Source organism: Phocoena phocoena, chromosome 9 (assembly GCF_963924675.1).
Source record: "Phocoena phocoena chromosome 9, mPhoPho1.1, whole genome shotgun sequence".
Taxonomy (NCBI): domain Eukaryota; kingdom Metazoa; phylum Chordata; class Mammalia; order Artiodactyla; family Phocoenidae; genus Phocoena; species Phocoena phocoena.
Window position 1 is genome coordinate 1,830,865 of NC_089227.1, and position 17,601 is coordinate 1,848,465.

The following is a 17,601-nucleotide window of genomic DNA, read 5'->3' on the forward strand; positions in this document are numbered from 1 at the left end:
CTTGATGTAAAGAATAAAATGAAGACTGATGATTGTGTACAGAGGAGCAAAGTATATGATGGAGAAACCTTGCCAGTGGAGACCCAAGTAACTCTTCACTGACCAGTGGTGGTGACCAGGTTTTGAATCCCTCAACCCTCACTCAATTCCTCAAAGGATTTTTTCTTGAATCTTGCAAGAAAGTGAGGGATAACAGGATGAAGAGGGTGCGGACAGCACAGTGGACGAGACTTCTTCTTGGCTCAAGACTACAGAGAAGCTTCACGCTTCCTTCTGCCTGCTGCTGGAAGAAAGGAGTTTCTCTCGAGAGCTAGAGTTAAAACCTAACTTGCATATTTTTGAGTGAGGAGAAGAAGGGTAAGAGTGAAGAGAGCCTGGCGGAGGGCAGAAGGAAGTCGAGAGACCCCCGAGTGCACCTGCAGGACTTCAGTGCGTGACCAAGCAGAGTGTGGAGGTCGGGGAGTAGCTGGAGATGCGAGCAAGGCGAGATCCTCAAAGATCACGCTGTCTGCATTCTTCCCTAATTCCTCTGATAAACATTTGTCACAGCCCAGCTACATACTGCACAGGCCACAGGAGCTAGGGATACAGGAGTGACTTATGGTAAGGGGGTTGGGGCACGGAAGGTGAGAGGGCTCATTAAGCAAGTATATGCAACACTGTCTTACAGACGCTCAGTAGTGTGGATTTGAAAATAAAAGGCTGTTGGCTGTGTGGGCAGTTTGATGGTGTCAGCCTTGTTCTGCTTTGCAGGTCCAAATCACCACCCCCACCCAGGGAGGACCATAGACATGGACTCCACGGAAGGCTCTGTGTTCAGCCGGAACGGTTAACCTGAGATATGTGATGAATGACACTGACTGACATCCTGTCCATCACACGCTTCCCACACTCCCCCTTTGTCCTTGATTCCTCCTGGTTTATGCGCAAACCACTGACCATTTCCTTCCAGCTGTATCTCAGATTTTGACGCAGACAGCGTCCCCCTGAGCTCTGGATGTCTGGATGGTCCCACGTCTGGGGTCGATGCAGAAGCAGTTTGCGGCAAGGAAGCACTTCTGACCATCGTTGTGAGGTACACGCTTAATGTTGGAAGCCCAGGGCCTGAGCCCAAGCAGTGTCCCGGGCCAGGTTCCCCTTCCTCTGGTGCTGGCGTTGCTCCAGGAGCTGGTGACATCTGGAGAGCCTTGAGATCCCCCAGAGAACTTCAAAGTGCCCTCGGCATACCATGGAAGGGTCAAGAGGCCAGTCAGTTTGGGGCCTGGGGGAGAAGCCATCCCAGGAAGATACATTGCCTGACTCCCCAGCAGACATGTGTGCCACCCACGTGTGCTGTGGGTCCTCCTGGAAATATGCTCTGCCCCATACTTGGCCTTCTGCTGGGTGGTGCCACGGCCCACTTTGGGGGACCTGGGAGCAGAGTACAAACAAAGCTAGGTCTCTGGTTGTGCCACTGCCCAGTCTGGTCCATGACTCCTGGTTAGACCAGGAGCCACAGATGCGGTCCTTAGAAAACACACCCCCTCTCAGAAGTGCTCCGGAGTGGACCCCAGGCTCCCTTTATCAACCAAGGAAAACCCTGCCCGGGGTCAGCATGTCACCCAGCACCTGCCAGGCTGCCTCCTTTGGAGCTGTCCAAAAGGAGGAGGAAAACAACCTAAATGGTGTCACCCAAGGCTTTTCTGCCTCGCTCGATGCACACAGAACCTCGCCTCCGAGGGCACGGCATGTGCCAGCAGAAGCCCCCAGTCTTGTGCTATCCTCCTTAGGCCAATCCATGCCGAGGGGCCCGGGTTCCATTAGGACTGTTTTGGAAACTTCTGTATTGGTCCACGTGTATGTGGTCTGGGGATCTGGGATGTTAATGCAGTGCAGGCCGTTATAGTATATTCGAAATGGATCCCTGGCCACCTCCTTTCAAGAAACATGCTTTTGCCACTGATTTTAGAAGACTTATCTGGGAGTCATCCTTTCGATTATCTGAACAGATGCTGCTGACTTTGGGCAGAACAGCAGGAGGGATGAGTCCCCGAGGTGTGGTGTACACAGGCAGCCCGTGCAGAGGGCCAGCATGGGAGCAGTAACTCTCCACCCCAGCCGTGGATCAAAGGCTGATCGGGATGGAGCTAGCTGTTGCCTCTGCTGACCAGTAGCCCGATCCAGAGCTGAGCTTTAGTCGCCAGCTTGCTCTGTGCACATCACAAAAGGCCACCTGAGCGCCCCAGGTGGCTTCTCTCACTCATCCCGTTGAGTTAGCGGTCCGCCTTCTGCCCCACCACAAAAATCCTGCTGACCCCGATTTCAGGTGCGAGTGGCTTTTATTCCCTCTAACCCGGAAAGATGAAGACTTTACAGCTTTTCCTTTTCTCTGGCCCAAGTCCAGAATTCAAGGTAAATGCGGCTTTGCAAAGGTGTGAACTAAATAAAAGCAACCCTTAGGCATTGGGCCCGGGCAATCAGGGAACAGCAGGATTTTGTGAGAGGCTGGAGGCTTTGCACTTTCTGCCCCGGCTTTACCTGGAACAGGAGTTTCCAGAAGGCTCTCCTTCCCACAGAAGCCACTCTGCATCCCCTCCCCGTAAGGCTGGCAGCGCTGGCAGCACCCTCCCCGTCCACGGCCAGCCCTGGAGAAGTTCTTCCTGCAGCAACAAGCAGCTCTTTACTCGTGGAGAAAATGCACAGGGCGCTTGGCCCCTAGCATCTGCTTTCCAGTCTCCACCAGGCTCTCTGTTTCGCAGCTGTTGTTTTTTTTTTCATCCTCCTAACCTCATCCCATATTTTATCCCACAGTCTCTTTTCTACTCTCAAGCCACAAACACCACCTCTGCCCCTTCGATTCCCACAGACAACCCTGTCTCATCCCCCTGGGGGCAGGGGGCAGACCCAAGTTTCCTGACATCTCCTCCCACTTTATCCTCTGATGTGCCTCCCTTCCCAGGGCACCTGGTCTGACTTTTTCCTCCAAGGAGTTACCTTCCCTGAGTATTGCAGGTATCACTCTGTCCCCGATTCCTTGGCGGACAGAGACTGAGCCCCAGAGTAGGTTGGTCTGGTCTAAACATGTGACCACAAGGACGTCCCCGGAACTGACAGCTCTGGTCACTCCCATCCCCTCTGCCTCTCTGTGCTCTCAGGAGAGCAGGGCCCGGAACGTGAGGTCACGTACGATCAGCTGGATTGGGAAGCTGGGAGAACCTCATGTCACGTACAGTAAGTCAGGGACAGAGCGCCACCGAGGCAGGGAGCTGTGGCACTGGACCAGAAGCCCTGGAGTTAGAGTGAGGTTCCAGGGTCACCTGGCTCCTGCCCTGTGAGCTGGGACCTCAGCCAACTCACAACTTCCTTGAGGTGTGGTTCCCCACTGGCAAAATGGCAAACAATAATGGTGTCCCCAAGACCAGGTGTGCTGTGTGAAATAAGTGAGATGCTATGAATGGGCCCAGGACTGTGTGAGGCACAAGCGCTGTTTTCCCAGTTTTCCCTCCCTCCCCCATCCCAGCCTCCTTCCTTCCCTTTTTCTTCTCTCCCTCCCTCCTCATTTGCCTCCTGGGCTGTAAGCACAGGAAGATGAATCAAGCACAGCTCCAGCCCCTCGTTTAATAAGCCACTGTTTCAGAGGTGGGTGCAGACTCCATGGAGCTAAGACACGGTCGAGGCTACAAGACCTGAAACAGAGACAGAAACAAGCCTTGGTGAAGAGGAGGGTAAATGAGTTATGCCTCAGGGCACCGAAAAGGTGATGAGGAGGCAACTCTGAACTTGGCCTGAAACCCACCTGCCCTGCCCGCTGGGCCTGAGCACGGACTTGCAGACTCACGGCTTCTGCTGGTTGGTTTAAGACTAATAAAGCAGATTAAAACAGGGCCGGGGGCAGAAACATGCCATAGTCCCAGAGCACTTTGGGTTTCCTACCCACTCAGAGGTTTTTTTTCTTCTTCCTTTTAAAGATGAGAAAATGGGGACCCTGAGACAGCAGTTGACTTGTCCGAGATCACAAAACTGGCCCCTACTGGAGCCCAGTGAGACCCATATCTTACTCCATGACCAGAGATCTTTCTGATGCCACCTCTTACTCTGCAGCCTGAGAAGAATGTAGATAAAAGAAAGGAAGAAAGGAAGGAAGGAAAGAAGAAAGAGAGAGAGGGAGCGAGGGACTGGGGGTTGGGGGAGTGGATCAGATTCCCTCGATACCTGCAAAGTCCCTGATACTTCCTTGAATCTCTCAACTAATCAAGGCGGCTTGAGCGTTGTTTGCCACTAAGGACAGAAATCCTTCTAAAATTACTTCTCCCCTCATCTCGTCTGACCTACCACACTGCCTCTTAGAGTCGCTGCCCAAATGAAGAGGTTGGGACACTGGGCAACATGGTTAGCCCCTCATTCCGTCAGGCCCCTTCCCGGGGGGACCTACGGTCTCATCCTCAGGGCTCTCCACTGCGCCCACGCGCGCTGGCACAAAGGTTTTCTGATTCAAGGGCCCCGTGATTGAGGTGGGATCGGAAGAGACTTCATGCTTCCCTCCATCGGACCCCCAACCAACTTGTCAGCCAGAAGTAGAATCTTCTGTACATACTCTTAGCGTTTTATTCTGATTTGTCACATCTACTTGGGGCTATGTCAGTGTAACCTTCTGAGAGTCCTTCTTGTCAAAACAAAAACAAACATGATATGTAATGACTGGGGGGCCAGGTTGCTCTGTCCCACAGGCAAGTGCAACCGTCTCTTGCCTCGAGGTGACAGCAAGAAAAGGGGGGTAGGGACTGCAAAGGCAGAAGTGCTTAAATCTTTCTGGACATTGAAACCCTCCACCCAAACCTTTTTTTCATTTTTTTGTTTTTTTGTTTTTGTTTTGGTAGATAAGGAGAAGCTTCTTCTTGCCCAGTCTTCCTGTGGCTGGGAGAGGGCCTTTCTGCAGTTCATTTAAATCTGGTCTGTCCACTATCAAGAGGTGGGAGAGAAGAGGAATTGGTCTCAAAGCTCCCACCCCAGCCCAGGGCCTGACCTTGTAGGGGAAAGGTTGTGTGTTTATACATCCGAGCATTTTCAGTGATTCTAAGATGACAGGGTAGGAACCATTGCCTTGGGAATGCACATCTCTATAATAAAAACCCCATTTTAGGGGTTAACGTGAAGTTTCCTTTCCTCCTTTATCCAAGAAAAGTAGCATGTCCATTGTGCAAAGCGTAAGACCGAGACTGAACCACACAGGCCTCTGCTTCACAGCTTAGCATCCCAGCGAAGTTAACCCGAAATGTTTCTCTTCGGTGACAGGAGAGTGTGGGCAGGAAAGGGGGGACATAGGCATCGACGGGGAGAGATGGGCAGAGAGCCGGAAAGCACGCTGAACGGGTTTTTATGAGTTTCTGAGTCTTACGCGCCTATACCTCCGGGTTTCGGAATGTAAAGAGGAAAAAAAAAAAAACCCTCCCACAGGCTGCTAAGCTAACACGGCCTTCGAATTCCAAATTGAACACACTTTGGTTCTGGTTTTTCAACAGTCGCAAAACCAAGCCGTCCACGGGGAGGAAAGCCAGAGGGGGCCAATTAGGAAGGAAGAAATTAAAGGGAGGAATAAAGGAAAGGAAAAAGCCCAGATGAAAGGTCCAGTGGAGAGTGAGTGACATGGCCGGAGGATGGCAGCCGGCGGCGGAGGTGGGGAGGCGGCTGCGCTGCAAGCTGACAGGTGGGTCTCGGGCCTGGAAGGGGGCGGGTGGGCGGGAGGCCCTCCAACCCCTGGGCAGCGCCGGCCGCCGCGGCGACGCCTCCCGAACCCGGGCCGCAGAGGAGGGGCGGGGAGCGCGCGGGGCGGGAGGCGGGAGGCGGGCGCGCGGGCTCCCACTCCGGCCTCAGCGCCACTCTCCCGCCGCGCTCCGGGCGTCCCTTCTGCCTCCGACGCGCCGCGGATACCCCAGCCTCCGGCTGCCTGGTACGGGGAGCTCCCCGCGCCTGCCGGAGGAGAGGAGCAAGGCCGAGCCGGGGCGGCCCCGGGGCACGATTTGTCGCGGAGACGCGGGGACCAGACCTGAGGATGAGCGGCGGAGGGCGGCCCGGGCACTGACGCGAGTTGGGGCCACGGCTCCCGGCCGCCGGCGGTGCGATGAGCCTGCCAGCGGAGACGCCCTAGCCGGGTGCACGCGCCGGGCGAAGCGCGCAGGTGGGGCTGCGCTCTCCGCGGTGCGCCCCGCGCCGGGCCCCCGCCGGCCGGAGGATGGGCGCCGGCGCCCCGGGGCCGCGCCCGCCGCTGCTGCCCCAGCGCCCGCCGCGAGCCCCGCGTCCGGCCGGCGCCCTGTGCTCATGTACGTAGGCTGGGCGCCCGCCCCCGGGGGATGAGGGTCCATGTTGGGTGTCCGCGCCCGGGGCGCCCTTCCGCCTCCCTGCTGCTCGGGAGCAGCCCCCCTAACCCAAGCCCAAGTTTGTACATATGGGTGATCGCCCGGGCTGAAGTCCGCCGGGCCGGGGATGGGGGTGGGCAGAGAGCACGGACGACCCGAGCCTGCTTGAGGGGGGTGGGGATGAGGGGGAGGAAGCCACCCGGAGGCGCGCTGAAAGGGGGGGCGAGGGGAGTTGGAGGGCTTGGTGGAGAGAGGCCGCATCCTGCGGCGTCTAGGGTTCCCTCGGCCCCTTGGGGCGGCATAAAGTTTGGGAACCAGAGAGGCTTTCGGAGACAGAGAGAGTGAAGGGGGCTCGCCCCGCCCGCCATCCCCGGCCTCCTCCACCGCACACCCTAGTGCTGCCGGGCCCCCCTGCTCCACCGCCACGACCCCCCCGGGTCAAAGAAATTAGGCGACTGCGCGTTGCGGCCCACGCAGGGGTCTCTGGTCTGCGCCCCGAGTCGCTGAGCGGCTGCCGGGGTGCTGTTGGAGGAGCCACAGCCTCCCAAAGCCGCGACCCGCAACCGGGAACGGGGATTGGGCTGGGGGACAGTCACGGACCTTCTTCTGGGCAACCGGGCCTCGGGCGGAGGGCGGGGAAGGGGCGTCTGCGCCCCGCACTGGTGGCGTTTGCAAAGTTGTTAGGATGAGTCACCGGGTCCTGGGAGCTTTCTTACCCCTCTCGCGCCCTTCTTCCCCAAACACCCTCGGGCAAGCGAGGAAGGGTTTCCCTCTTATTTTCCTGCAGGGCCGTCAGCGCCCGCTCCAGTGCGGAATTCTCCACTGAGTCGCCTTTAGGGAAGTGTGGCCGGGACCCGGAGAGGGCGCCGGGCTCCGGAGTTCTGTGGCTCCATCCGAGCCTTGCAGGGGGCGCGGGCCCCGCTAGCTGCATCCCCAATGCTCCGCCACCCCGCTAATCAAGAAGACACGGGGAACACTGCGGGCCGGTGTTTTTCTGGGACTCGCTTCCATGTCCGTGTCCACAGTCTGGGATGTGTAGGACCCCGGGCCGTGCCCCGGCACCGGGCATGCCGTCCCTGCCCTCGGGGTCCGGCGCGTCCATTTCGGGAGCCGCCGGGCCGGGCGCGCGCGGGCCTCGGGGCTCAGCTGTGCTGCTTTCTCTCCGCAGGGACGGCGGCTCCAGACTGGCGGCGGCGCGCCCCCGGGCTGTGAATGCGACTCGCCCCTCGACCTCGCTCCCCGCCCGCCCGGCCGCCGGGACGCGGTAGGGGTTGCCCAGCTCCACTGCGATGGCAGTTGGCGCGCTGTCCAGTTCCCTCCTGCTCACCTGCTGCCTGATGGTGGCTCTGTGCAGCCCGAGCATCCCGCTGGAGAAGCTGGCCCAGGCGCCCGAGCGGCCGGGCGAGGAGAAGCGCGAGCACGCGTCTCGGGACGGCCCGGGCCGGGTGAGCGAGCTCGGGCGCCCGGCGAGGGACGAGGGCGGCGGCGGCCGGGACTGGAAGGGCAAGGGCGGCCGCGGGCTGGCCGGCCGGGAGGCGTGGAGCAGGCAGAAACAGTCCTGGGCCGCCCAGGGCGGGGGCGCCGGGGCCGGGGACCTGCAGGGGCGGCCCCGCGGGGACACCCCGCACGAAGAGCCCCCGGCCGCCGCCGCCGCCGCCGCCGCCGCCGCCGCCGCCGCCCAGGACGCGGCGGGCCCAGACCCAGAGCCCACGCCCGAGCTGCCGGAGGAGTACGCGTACCCGGACTACCGGGGGAAGGGCTGCGTGGACGAGAGCGGCTTCGTGTACGCGATCGGGGAGAAGTTCGCGCCGGGCCCCTCGGCCTGCCCATGCCTGTGCACCGAGGAGGGGCCGCTGTGCGCGCAGCCCGAGTGCCCGCGGCTGCACCCACGCTGCATCCACGTCGACACGAGCCAGTGCTGTCCGCAGTGCAAGGAGAGGAAGAATTACTGCGAGTTCCGGGGCAAGACCTACCAGACCCTGGAGGAATTCGTGGTAAGAGGCGAGCGCCCGGGCGACTTTGCCCGTCCCAGGAGAGGGTGAACCGGCTCTGAGTCCCCACTTTGGAGAAGAGGCGCTCTGTGGTTCTCAGAGGTGGGCGGCGCTGTGCCCGCGTCCCCTCAGCACGACCCCTCTTTTTCAGTGCTGAGGTAATTTTTGAAAGCCGTGTGCCCAGTCCACGTGCATTCGCTCGGTCTTCACGATAAAAGGGTTTCCTTAGAGTGAAGCCCGTCCGTGGCCCTAAGGCGAACAGACCGAGCAAAATCACTGGCTGTACTTTTAACCTTAATTGGCTGCCCCTGAGTTAAAAGTGTTGCTGCCGAAATGCTCGCCCTGTTTTCAAACACAGGGTAATTTACCCTGCTGTTTGGGATGTGTTCTTGAGCTAATAGCTCATTAAGGGAGACTGTACATATAAATAAGCCGTTTCCCTAGATTATGTGCTGGGTATCAGGCAGATGTTCTAGAAATTAAAAGAAAAAAATGCTTGCTCAATGGATGCCAAAACAAAGTCGACAGCAAAAACAAGTCCAGGTTACGGTTAAAAATGGTTTTATTTTAGGTGAGTACTGGTAATAGTATTAGTAGCGCTATTTCCTGAATGCCTAGTGTATGTTAGGCTCCAGGCTGCATTTCTCACCTGTATTAACTTAGTTAAACCTCAAACCACGCAATAAAGTAGATTATTATCTACTATCTCCAGCTGATAAAGAAGAGGAAACTGAGACACAGAATATTTTTAAAAGGTGTCGAAGGCAACACAGCTGTTACGAAGCAGATTCACGTGTCAAGCACGGTTTTACCCCCTACACTCTTATTTGAACCAAGAGCCCAGCCCCACAGGGGCACTGGCGTGGGTGGAGATGCCATCCAGTGCTGTGCTGGCCGGGGTGGGGGTGAACTCCCCCCGAAAGCCCTGCTTCTTCAGTACCGAGCCTGGGAGACAACTGCACGGCTGCTCAGTCATTCCAGTCCCCTGTGATCGGCTCAGTCCAACTGGACTTGGCCAGTTGACTTGGCATGCCAGAGGTTTCCCGGGCAGCACCTCCAGCCCCCAAAGCTGAACAAGGAGGCAGGTGCGAAGGAATCCTTCAGGGCGCCCAGACCATAGCCTCTGAGATCTGCAAGTTGAGAATGTACCAGGGTGTGACAGCGTGTAGTGAGTTTTAGGAATGAATTCCTGAGTGTTGCAGAAATATTAATACAAAGCCGAGAAGGACAGATCTATAGGTAATGTACAGAGTGTGTAGATGCTGGGATTTGGTCAGAAAAGATGAGTTTGCATTCTGGTTTTGCCACTAATGGGCTGCATGATGGGAACAAAGCACATCTCCCCTCTGGCTTTCTTTTTCCTCATCTCTAAGGTAAGGGCCCGAAATTCCTTTAAGGCTCCTTGGAGTTCTAACAACCTGACACCCAGGGTTTGTCTCCAGGCAAACCTGTTTAAGACAGTTCTTGGCTTCAGCCCTTTGGAGAGACAGACAACCTTGATGAGAACCTGCTAGGAACCAGGCCCTGGCCATACTACAGAAGTAAGTCTGGAACCCTGCCCTCAGAATGCTCCTGGAGGACTGGGGAGCTGGGCAGATGCCTCCCCAGATGTTCTGGGGTGCAGCCCGGAAGTGCATAAGTAATGCTGGCCATGGGAGCTGGTGGAGCCCAGAGGAGGGGCCTTCCGTGTTGGCCTGGGATGGGGCTGTAGCCAAACGATTCTCTGGAGTTTTAGATTCATAGGAAAATCTAAGTGTTACAAGATCAAAGACGAGGGATTAGTTTTTAATTAATACCATTTATTGTTTGCACTGTGTGTAGTTCCATAGTCGTTTCTTATAGGTGTCCATGAGGTAGGATGAGGAATTACTAGCATTTTGATCTCAAAAGCCCAAACGCATCCCAGAGCAGCCATCACAGGTAGAAGGAAGAATTCAAACTTCTGTTCTGTTATTCATTGCTAAGTGCTGGATGCCGTGAAGCTGCCTGTGTGTATGGGGGTGGGAGATCGTTTTTTTGTTTGTTTGTTTGTTTTGTTTTTTTAACATCTTTATTGGAGTATAATTGCTTTACAATGGTGTGTTAGTTTCTGCTTTATAACAACGTGAATCAGCTATACATATACATATATCCCCATATCTCTTCCCTCTTGCGTCTCCCTCCCTCCCACCCTCCCTATCCCACCCCTCCAGGTGGTCACAAAGCGCCAAGCTGATCTCCCTGTGCTATGCGGCTGCTTCCCACTAGCTATCAGTTTCACATTTGGTAGTGTATATACGTAAATGCCTTGTATTGTATTCCTGTTTTCAAAAATTGGTGCATAAGTAGAATGTGTTTCCCACTCTGAGATGGGAGATGATAGCAACTAAAGGGAGATTGGAAAGATTATAATCTCAGTAAGAATTAAAATACCAATAAAGCTATTTTTACAGTATTAAGCGCATCTTTCATCTTCAAGTGATCCTTTGTTCTTAACTTTCATCCAATCATTACCAGATGCTTGGATGAGACTGTGCACAGCTGCTATAAAATTTTCATTATCCTGCTCCTATGATAGGTACAACTGCATAACGATTGCGTTGTATATATCATGCTTTTTCATTCTGTTAGTATCAGGAACGCTCTAAGGCATTTCCCTAACTTAGTGTGGCTTTGTGCAAGTTTCACTCCGTGAACAAAAGAGGGTGCGGTGCTTTCTGGGAGTGTTGGAAGGATGAACATAGAGGGGTATAGGGTCAGCTGTGAGTCCAGGGGTTTGTGGGGCACAACTGCTCTTGTAGCTGCTCTGGGTCGTCCAGGCTTCCAGGAGACCCATGAAGGCCTGCAGTTTGCACAGCACACAGTACACGGAAGACAGGAAAGGAACGCATTTCACATCTGAAGCGCTTTGCGCTTCTCTGAAAAAAATGTAATTCAGTGGAGGTTGTGGTGCCATAGGGTCATGTCTGGAGCGCTCCCGATCATGGCCAGGTCAGGGGAGGTGAAAGGCAGGCCGGTTCTGGGCCTCTTTCCTTGGCAGGCACGCAGGCGCTTTCTGTTCTCTGCTTTCCGAGAGAGAGTCGGTTACTGAGGGAGGCTGGGAGCTCGTGGTGGGTGCCCGAGAAGGTGGAACCCCGGATCCTTGTGCCTGTGATGCTATCGCGTACGTGTTCCGGACAGAGCATGTCTCTTCCCTGCCCTCTCGTGCTCCTCTGTCCTGGGTATGTGTCTGCAGTCCCTGTGCCCGGTGCACAGTGAGGCCAAACAAACCGAAACGTCAGAGTTCGGAGCCGAGAAAGGTTTATTTATCACAGGGCCACGCCAGGAGAATGGCTGACGCATGCTCCAAAGACCCGGTGGGTTTCAGGGAAGAAGGTTTTATAGGCGAAACCTGGGGGGCGGGATTCAGGGTGTGTAGCCCTCCTCTGATTGGTTGGTGGTGAAGTCACAGGGCGGTGCTCCAGGGATCTGTGCTCAGCCTGAAGTCACCATCCTCCACCGGGATGGGGGCCTTAGTTCCTGCAGAAGAGCTCAGGGATATGTATCAGATAATCTGTGCCCATCCCTCAGGAGGAACTGGGACCCTCCCACATCCTGCCCCTGTTTCCTTCTGCATTTCCTCACTCCCCTAATTAGTGACTATTTGAATCTGCCCTTTGGAACTCAGGGAAGGTCTTGGAGGCAGAAACCTTTTTCCTACAAACAAGAAATAAAAAGCACAGAAAGGCTTTTGTACTTGGGAGGGCCCCACAGGGTCCTGCTGGGTTTCACTCTCTGCCCAGTTTTCTCTGTACTTCAGTCCTGTCTTTCCCCTTCTCACCAAGGCTCTTTACCCCATTCAAATTCCCCTTCCTTACAGCCTGGTTGATCTCAGGCAGATGTCAGCACAAGACCTTCAGTGAAATACCATTAAGCTGCTGATAACAATTAGAGCAATACCCTCATCCCTCCAGGGGTGTTTGCAGTTTACTTTGTATATTCAAATAAAAACATAGTTACCAGTAGAATGTCCTCCACTGCCTCTGAAAGTATACCGAGTGTCCTGTTCTTACACCAGCAGGCCTCCAACTTTGAGTAAGGAAGCTGGTCTATTCGTTTATAATTTTTATACACGTCCCGTGCTCTCTTGCTCCCTGGGGCAAGCCATTTGTATAACAGAGTACCACAGACCCGGTGGCTTAAACAATAGAAACTTATAGCTTCACAGCCCTGGAGGCTGGAAGTCTGAGATCAAGGGGTGGGCAGGGCTGATTCCTCCTGAGGCCTCTCTCCTTAGCATGTAGAGGACCGCCTTCTCCCTGTGTCCTCACATGGTCGGCCCTCTGTGCATGTCTGTGTCCTGATCTCCTCTTCCTCTAAGGACACCACTCATATTGGATTAGGGCCAACACATACGACCTTATTTTACCTTAATTACCTCTGTAAAGACCTTGTCTCTAAATACAGTCACGTTCTGAGGTATTGGGTTTAGGACTGCAACATCTGAGTTTGAGAGGGGACACAGTGCAGCCTGTAACATAGGGTCAGTGACCAGAGTTGACCTCGTAGGCCTGGGTCCAAGGAGGTGTAGGGAATGCAGTGGGGCAAGGATGCATCAGCAAGTATGACTGGAAGAAAGAATTAGTAGAGAAGGCACAGAATGATGGGTAATACACGGGATGCCTTATAAACATAATTAAGCCGCCAACCCAGATTTTGTTGATTTAGTGTCTATTCCATTCCGAGCTCCACTTCGGGAATTACTGTGCTACTTACTTACGTCAGTGGGTCCTTGTATCATACGTATGAGGACCTCACTTTTAAATTTGCCCCTGAGAGCTACCATACATGCCAGCAGCAAGTCAAATTTGAAATTCATTAGTTAAAACACGATTCCATTTTGAGCAACAAAAGAACTTGTTCCCCTCCTGGGAATCCTGATTTCTGGGGAACTGTGCAGACAGAAACAGGGTCTGCAAGTTTGTTTCCGTGTTTTGTAGAACCTAACAGAATGCATGCGACTCCCTGAGATGCAGGAGAACTGAAATTTCACTTTGCTTTCGGTTGGGATGATATCAGTTCTGTGTGTCCACGTTGGTTACCGTAGCCGATCAGGTCTGACTGGCAATTGTATTAAGTCTTAGAAGAAAAAGAGAAAATGAATTATTGATGCGTGTTGCTTGCTGGGCTGTCTTGCAAAGCATAGGGACTGTTGGACAGAAGATCAGTGAACGAGGTAGTCACAGGTGAGATGACCCAGAACCACTGAGTCACAAGCCTCTCCTGGGGCCTCAGCAGCCGACTTGTTGCAAAATCTCCTTTCTCGGAGTTTATTAATGAAAAACAACTTACATGAAATTTGGAATCAAAAGCTCCATCTCAATAGATCTCTACTGCGATTATAAGCAAGTGCCAATAAAGAGAAAGACACAATCTCCGTATTTTTCAGTCTAATAGTATTTATATTCTTTTGACTGATGCTACTTAGACCAAAACAACACCATTATTATTTTCCTCCGCCGAGGAACACGAACCAAGTTGTGTAAAGTCGATGTTCTTTCCTGTAAGTCAGTTTCGTGCGCGCGCTATTGCTACGACTGAATTCGTTTTGGCTTCTAGGAAGATTTGGCAAATTCCGGACTTCTTAGTTTCTGCCCTTCTGTTCAATGCCATTTAAATGTTAACTTTTTTTTTTTTAAAGAAAGGAGAGTACATATGGTTCCCCTAGACCTTTCAGATGTGTCCCTAACTCAGGTAGGGGAAACCTAACGTGAATGACTGCGCTTTTACATGCTCCATTGCAGTACTTTTTTGCGCGTATGAGACAAATGCTATAAAAGTTCCCACGGGACATTTGGTCCTATCCAAAACTTCCACAAAACCTCTGGTCCGTAAGATATTCCGTCTCTGCCAAAAGGTCCTTGATATTTGCAAGACCATTTTGTCCGGTCCAAAACTTACATAAGATATTTGGTCCATAGCAGAAGGTCTTTGTAGCAACATGGATGGATCTAGAGATGATCATACTAAGTGAGGTAAAACAGGCGGAGAAAGACAAATGTCATATTATATTGCTTATATGTGGAATACAACAAAAGATACAAATGAACATTTTACAAACGAGAAATAGACTCACAGACATAGAAAACAAATTTATTCGTACCGAAGGGGAAAGCAGGGGGGAGAAATAAATTAAGAGTTTGAGATTAACACACACACACCACTATATATAAAATAGATAATCAACAACCACCTACTGGATAGCACAGGGAACTGTATTCGTATCTTGTAAAAACTGTAATGGAAAAGAATCCGAAAAATTATATATACTAATATAATATAATACTGAAACACTTTGCCGTACACCAGAAACTAACACAGCATTGTAAGTCAACTATACGTAACAAAAACAGAAGAAAGGTCCTTGATATTTGGTCTTGTCCAAAGCCATTTGGCATGGACTCTTTGGATAGGACCGAATTTCAAGGACCTTTGGGTGTGGACCGAATGTCTTATGGAAGTTTTAGACAGGACCAGTATCTGCTCACCTAAATGTTTAGCCTTGTATGTTGGGAAGAAGGAAACCAACATTCATCCATTGCTTATATGTTTTATATGTTGGGTGGGGGCAGGGTTTACACAATAGACTGATGAGCTGGTGGTATTTTTTTTTTTTCTTAAAGGAGAGAAAACTAAGGTTCGAACCAGTTAAGTAACTTGACTGAAGTCATCAAGCTCGTGAAGGGGGAGCCAGGAGTTGAGTCCTGGTCTGTTGGACACTTCCTTCCAGCTCTGCTTCTTTACCTTCCTGATCCCGTGGGGATGGAGGGGCATTCTGTGTGTGGCTGGGACTGCACAGAGTCCTTACCCTCTGAAGAACCTCTGTGTTCTGGTTCGTCCCTGTGCCCGTGGGCAACACTCAGAACCTCCTTATTAGCTGGCGGGAAAACGTGGAGAGGATGCTGTCTCTCACATTATAAGAAGGAAATGAGAGATATGAGAACCTGCAGAGCTCTGCACAGACAGCAGAACAAAAGCCTGCCGCACTTGTGGCCTGGGGAGCTGTGCATCTCAGGGGCGGTCCTGCCCCAGCATGGCACTTGGTCACCAGCAAGATGGCCTGTGAATTTCCTCACCATCAGAGAGTGACTCTAGGGCGCTGTGTGTGCCCAGAAGTATTTCCTTCTCAGATCTGATAAGTCCCAACAGAAAGCTCATGCTCGCATTTATTTATTAAAAAATACTTTTTTGAATAAATATTTGCAGGCATTGGGCTACATCCTGGATACACAGTGACAAACCGTCAGGTCCCTCTGCTCAAGGGGCAGCGACCCTATAGAGAGTGATGTGCCCAGAGGTTGGTCAGGTGGGGTCGTGGTCTGCAGGGTAGGCAGGTGGAGGCCCCTCGCCTAGATCTCAGTGCTGTTAATGCTTTGTGTTTAAATGACAGAGGAAGAAGGATCCTGGGGCAGCTTTCTAGGGAAAAGACCAGAGCCTGTTTCAGATAGCGTAGTTGTGAGATTGAGTAAAGGATATGGTTTTCCGCTCAAGTCTGCATCCCCTGTAGCCGTCCTTCATGGCACGGTTCTGATTATGTAGCCGGAAATCCTTCTTGCTGCTTCCTGCCAGCTGGATCTCACTTCTCCTTCTATTTCTGTCGGGCACTGGGGTGCGTCCAGGACAGAGGGTGCCTTTCGAGGCATCTGCCCGTGGCCCTGCAAGCTCTCTGGGAAGCCCTAGGCCTGTGGAAATGCATAGCAATGGAAAATTAAGATGCCGTGTGGCTCTGTGCATTTCCCCTCGTGGCAGAAATGATTTTACCTGGGAATATGGAAGACTCATAGGCTGAAAACCCACTGTTTAGAAAACTCATGAAATCCTGGATCTCATATAATAAAACACATCTTCTCAAAAGCACAGCAGGAATGGCAAAAAATAAGAGAAATTAGTCCATAGAGGTGGGTGTATGAAACCAGAGAGGAAAGTCAGTCGTTCAGGGGAGGCTGTCCTAGCATGTCCACTGATGCCCGGGGCCTGGACCCTTGGTACTCGAGGCCAGGCTGGGCCACGTCACAAGTCCAGGGCCCCAGGTAGGGAGAGTCAGATCAGGGTACCTCTCATAAAAGCAGACTCCCCGGAAGAGCCCGTCCTGCAAGAGGTCAGTGTAGACACACCCCCTGGATGGCCTCAGCACTGGGAAGAGCTGGAGGCTTCCCTCTCAGCAGTTGCACATGCCCTGCTGTGGATGTGGAGCCCCTAGTCATGCTTCCCTGAGTGCTCTGGATAATCCATGTGGAATATTTTTATTTAAAGTGGTCCCAGGCCGGCAGGGCCCACAGGTATCTGACAAAGGCAAACACTCTCCAGCCGCAGAGAATCCCCACATATAAGGTTCCAAGGAATGTGATGTCAAAATAACAATTCCACACAAGAGGAAAGAGCATCAGAAACCAGAGTCAGCCGAGACAAACGCAGTCAGATCAGACCCAGATGTTGGGATACAAACGAGAATATTTTTTTATGCACAGAGAAATCAATGCGGGAATCGAGTGGATTGGGTAAACCACATCCGTATATACCAAGTACCTGCCAGCTTTGGAAAGGAATCACATAGAGCCTGTATAAAGGAATGCTACAGTAATTGGAACTAATCTTCTAGGGGAGGATTTGACAGGATGATAGGTGCAGGTTGTGAGATAAGTTAGTGAATCTGGGGGTAGATTTGAAGAAGTTGCCCAGAATGAAACACAGGTGCACGGGTGGAACATAGGAAGGAAATGTTTTGGTACATGGAGGACAGAGAAAGAAGGTCTAACATACATCCAGTTAGAATTTTGAAAGAAGTAGCAGAGAATGTGGAGAAGATGAAGCGTTAGTGCCGGAGACTTTCTAGTTGAAAGACCCCTATTTCCTGATTCAGGAATCCCAGTGAATCTAAAAAAAGATATATGTACGTGTGTGTATATATATCACACGCACATATATTAAGTATATATAAAATATTTATGTATATATATACATATATGTATATGTATAAAACCACACCTAGTGAGACTGCAGAACACCAGAGAGAAAGGAAACATTTTAAGAGGGACCACAGAGCAAAGACTTTATCTGCAAAATAACAGTAACTAGGCTGACCACTGACATCCCGTCAAGAATAGAAAATTTCCGCCAGGATTTCCCTGGCGGTCCAGTGGTTAAGAGTCCGTGCTCCCACTGCAGGGGCCATGGGTTCAATCCCTGGTCAGGGAATTAAGATCCTGCAAACCACATGGCACAGCCTAGAAAAAAGGAATAGAAAACCCAAAGCTGTAGAA

The 17,601-nt window shown here is 52.5% G+C and overlaps 1 protein-coding gene across 1 annotated transcript in view; it reads left to right on the forward strand.

The window, feature by feature from the left end:
• Positions 1-7,399: 7,399 nt before the first annotated feature.
• VWC2 (von Willebrand factor C domain containing 2) overlaps positions 7,400-17,601 on the forward strand; it is a 113,917-nt gene continuing 103,715 nt past the window's right edge. The window contains exons 1-2 of the mRNA XM_065884334.1: positions 7,400-7,540; positions 7,601-8,326. Of these exons, the coding sequence (XP_065740406.1) occupies positions 7,400-7,540; positions 7,601-8,326 (867 nt within the window). The remainder of the gene's footprint in view (positions 7,541-7,600; positions 8,327-17,601) is intronic.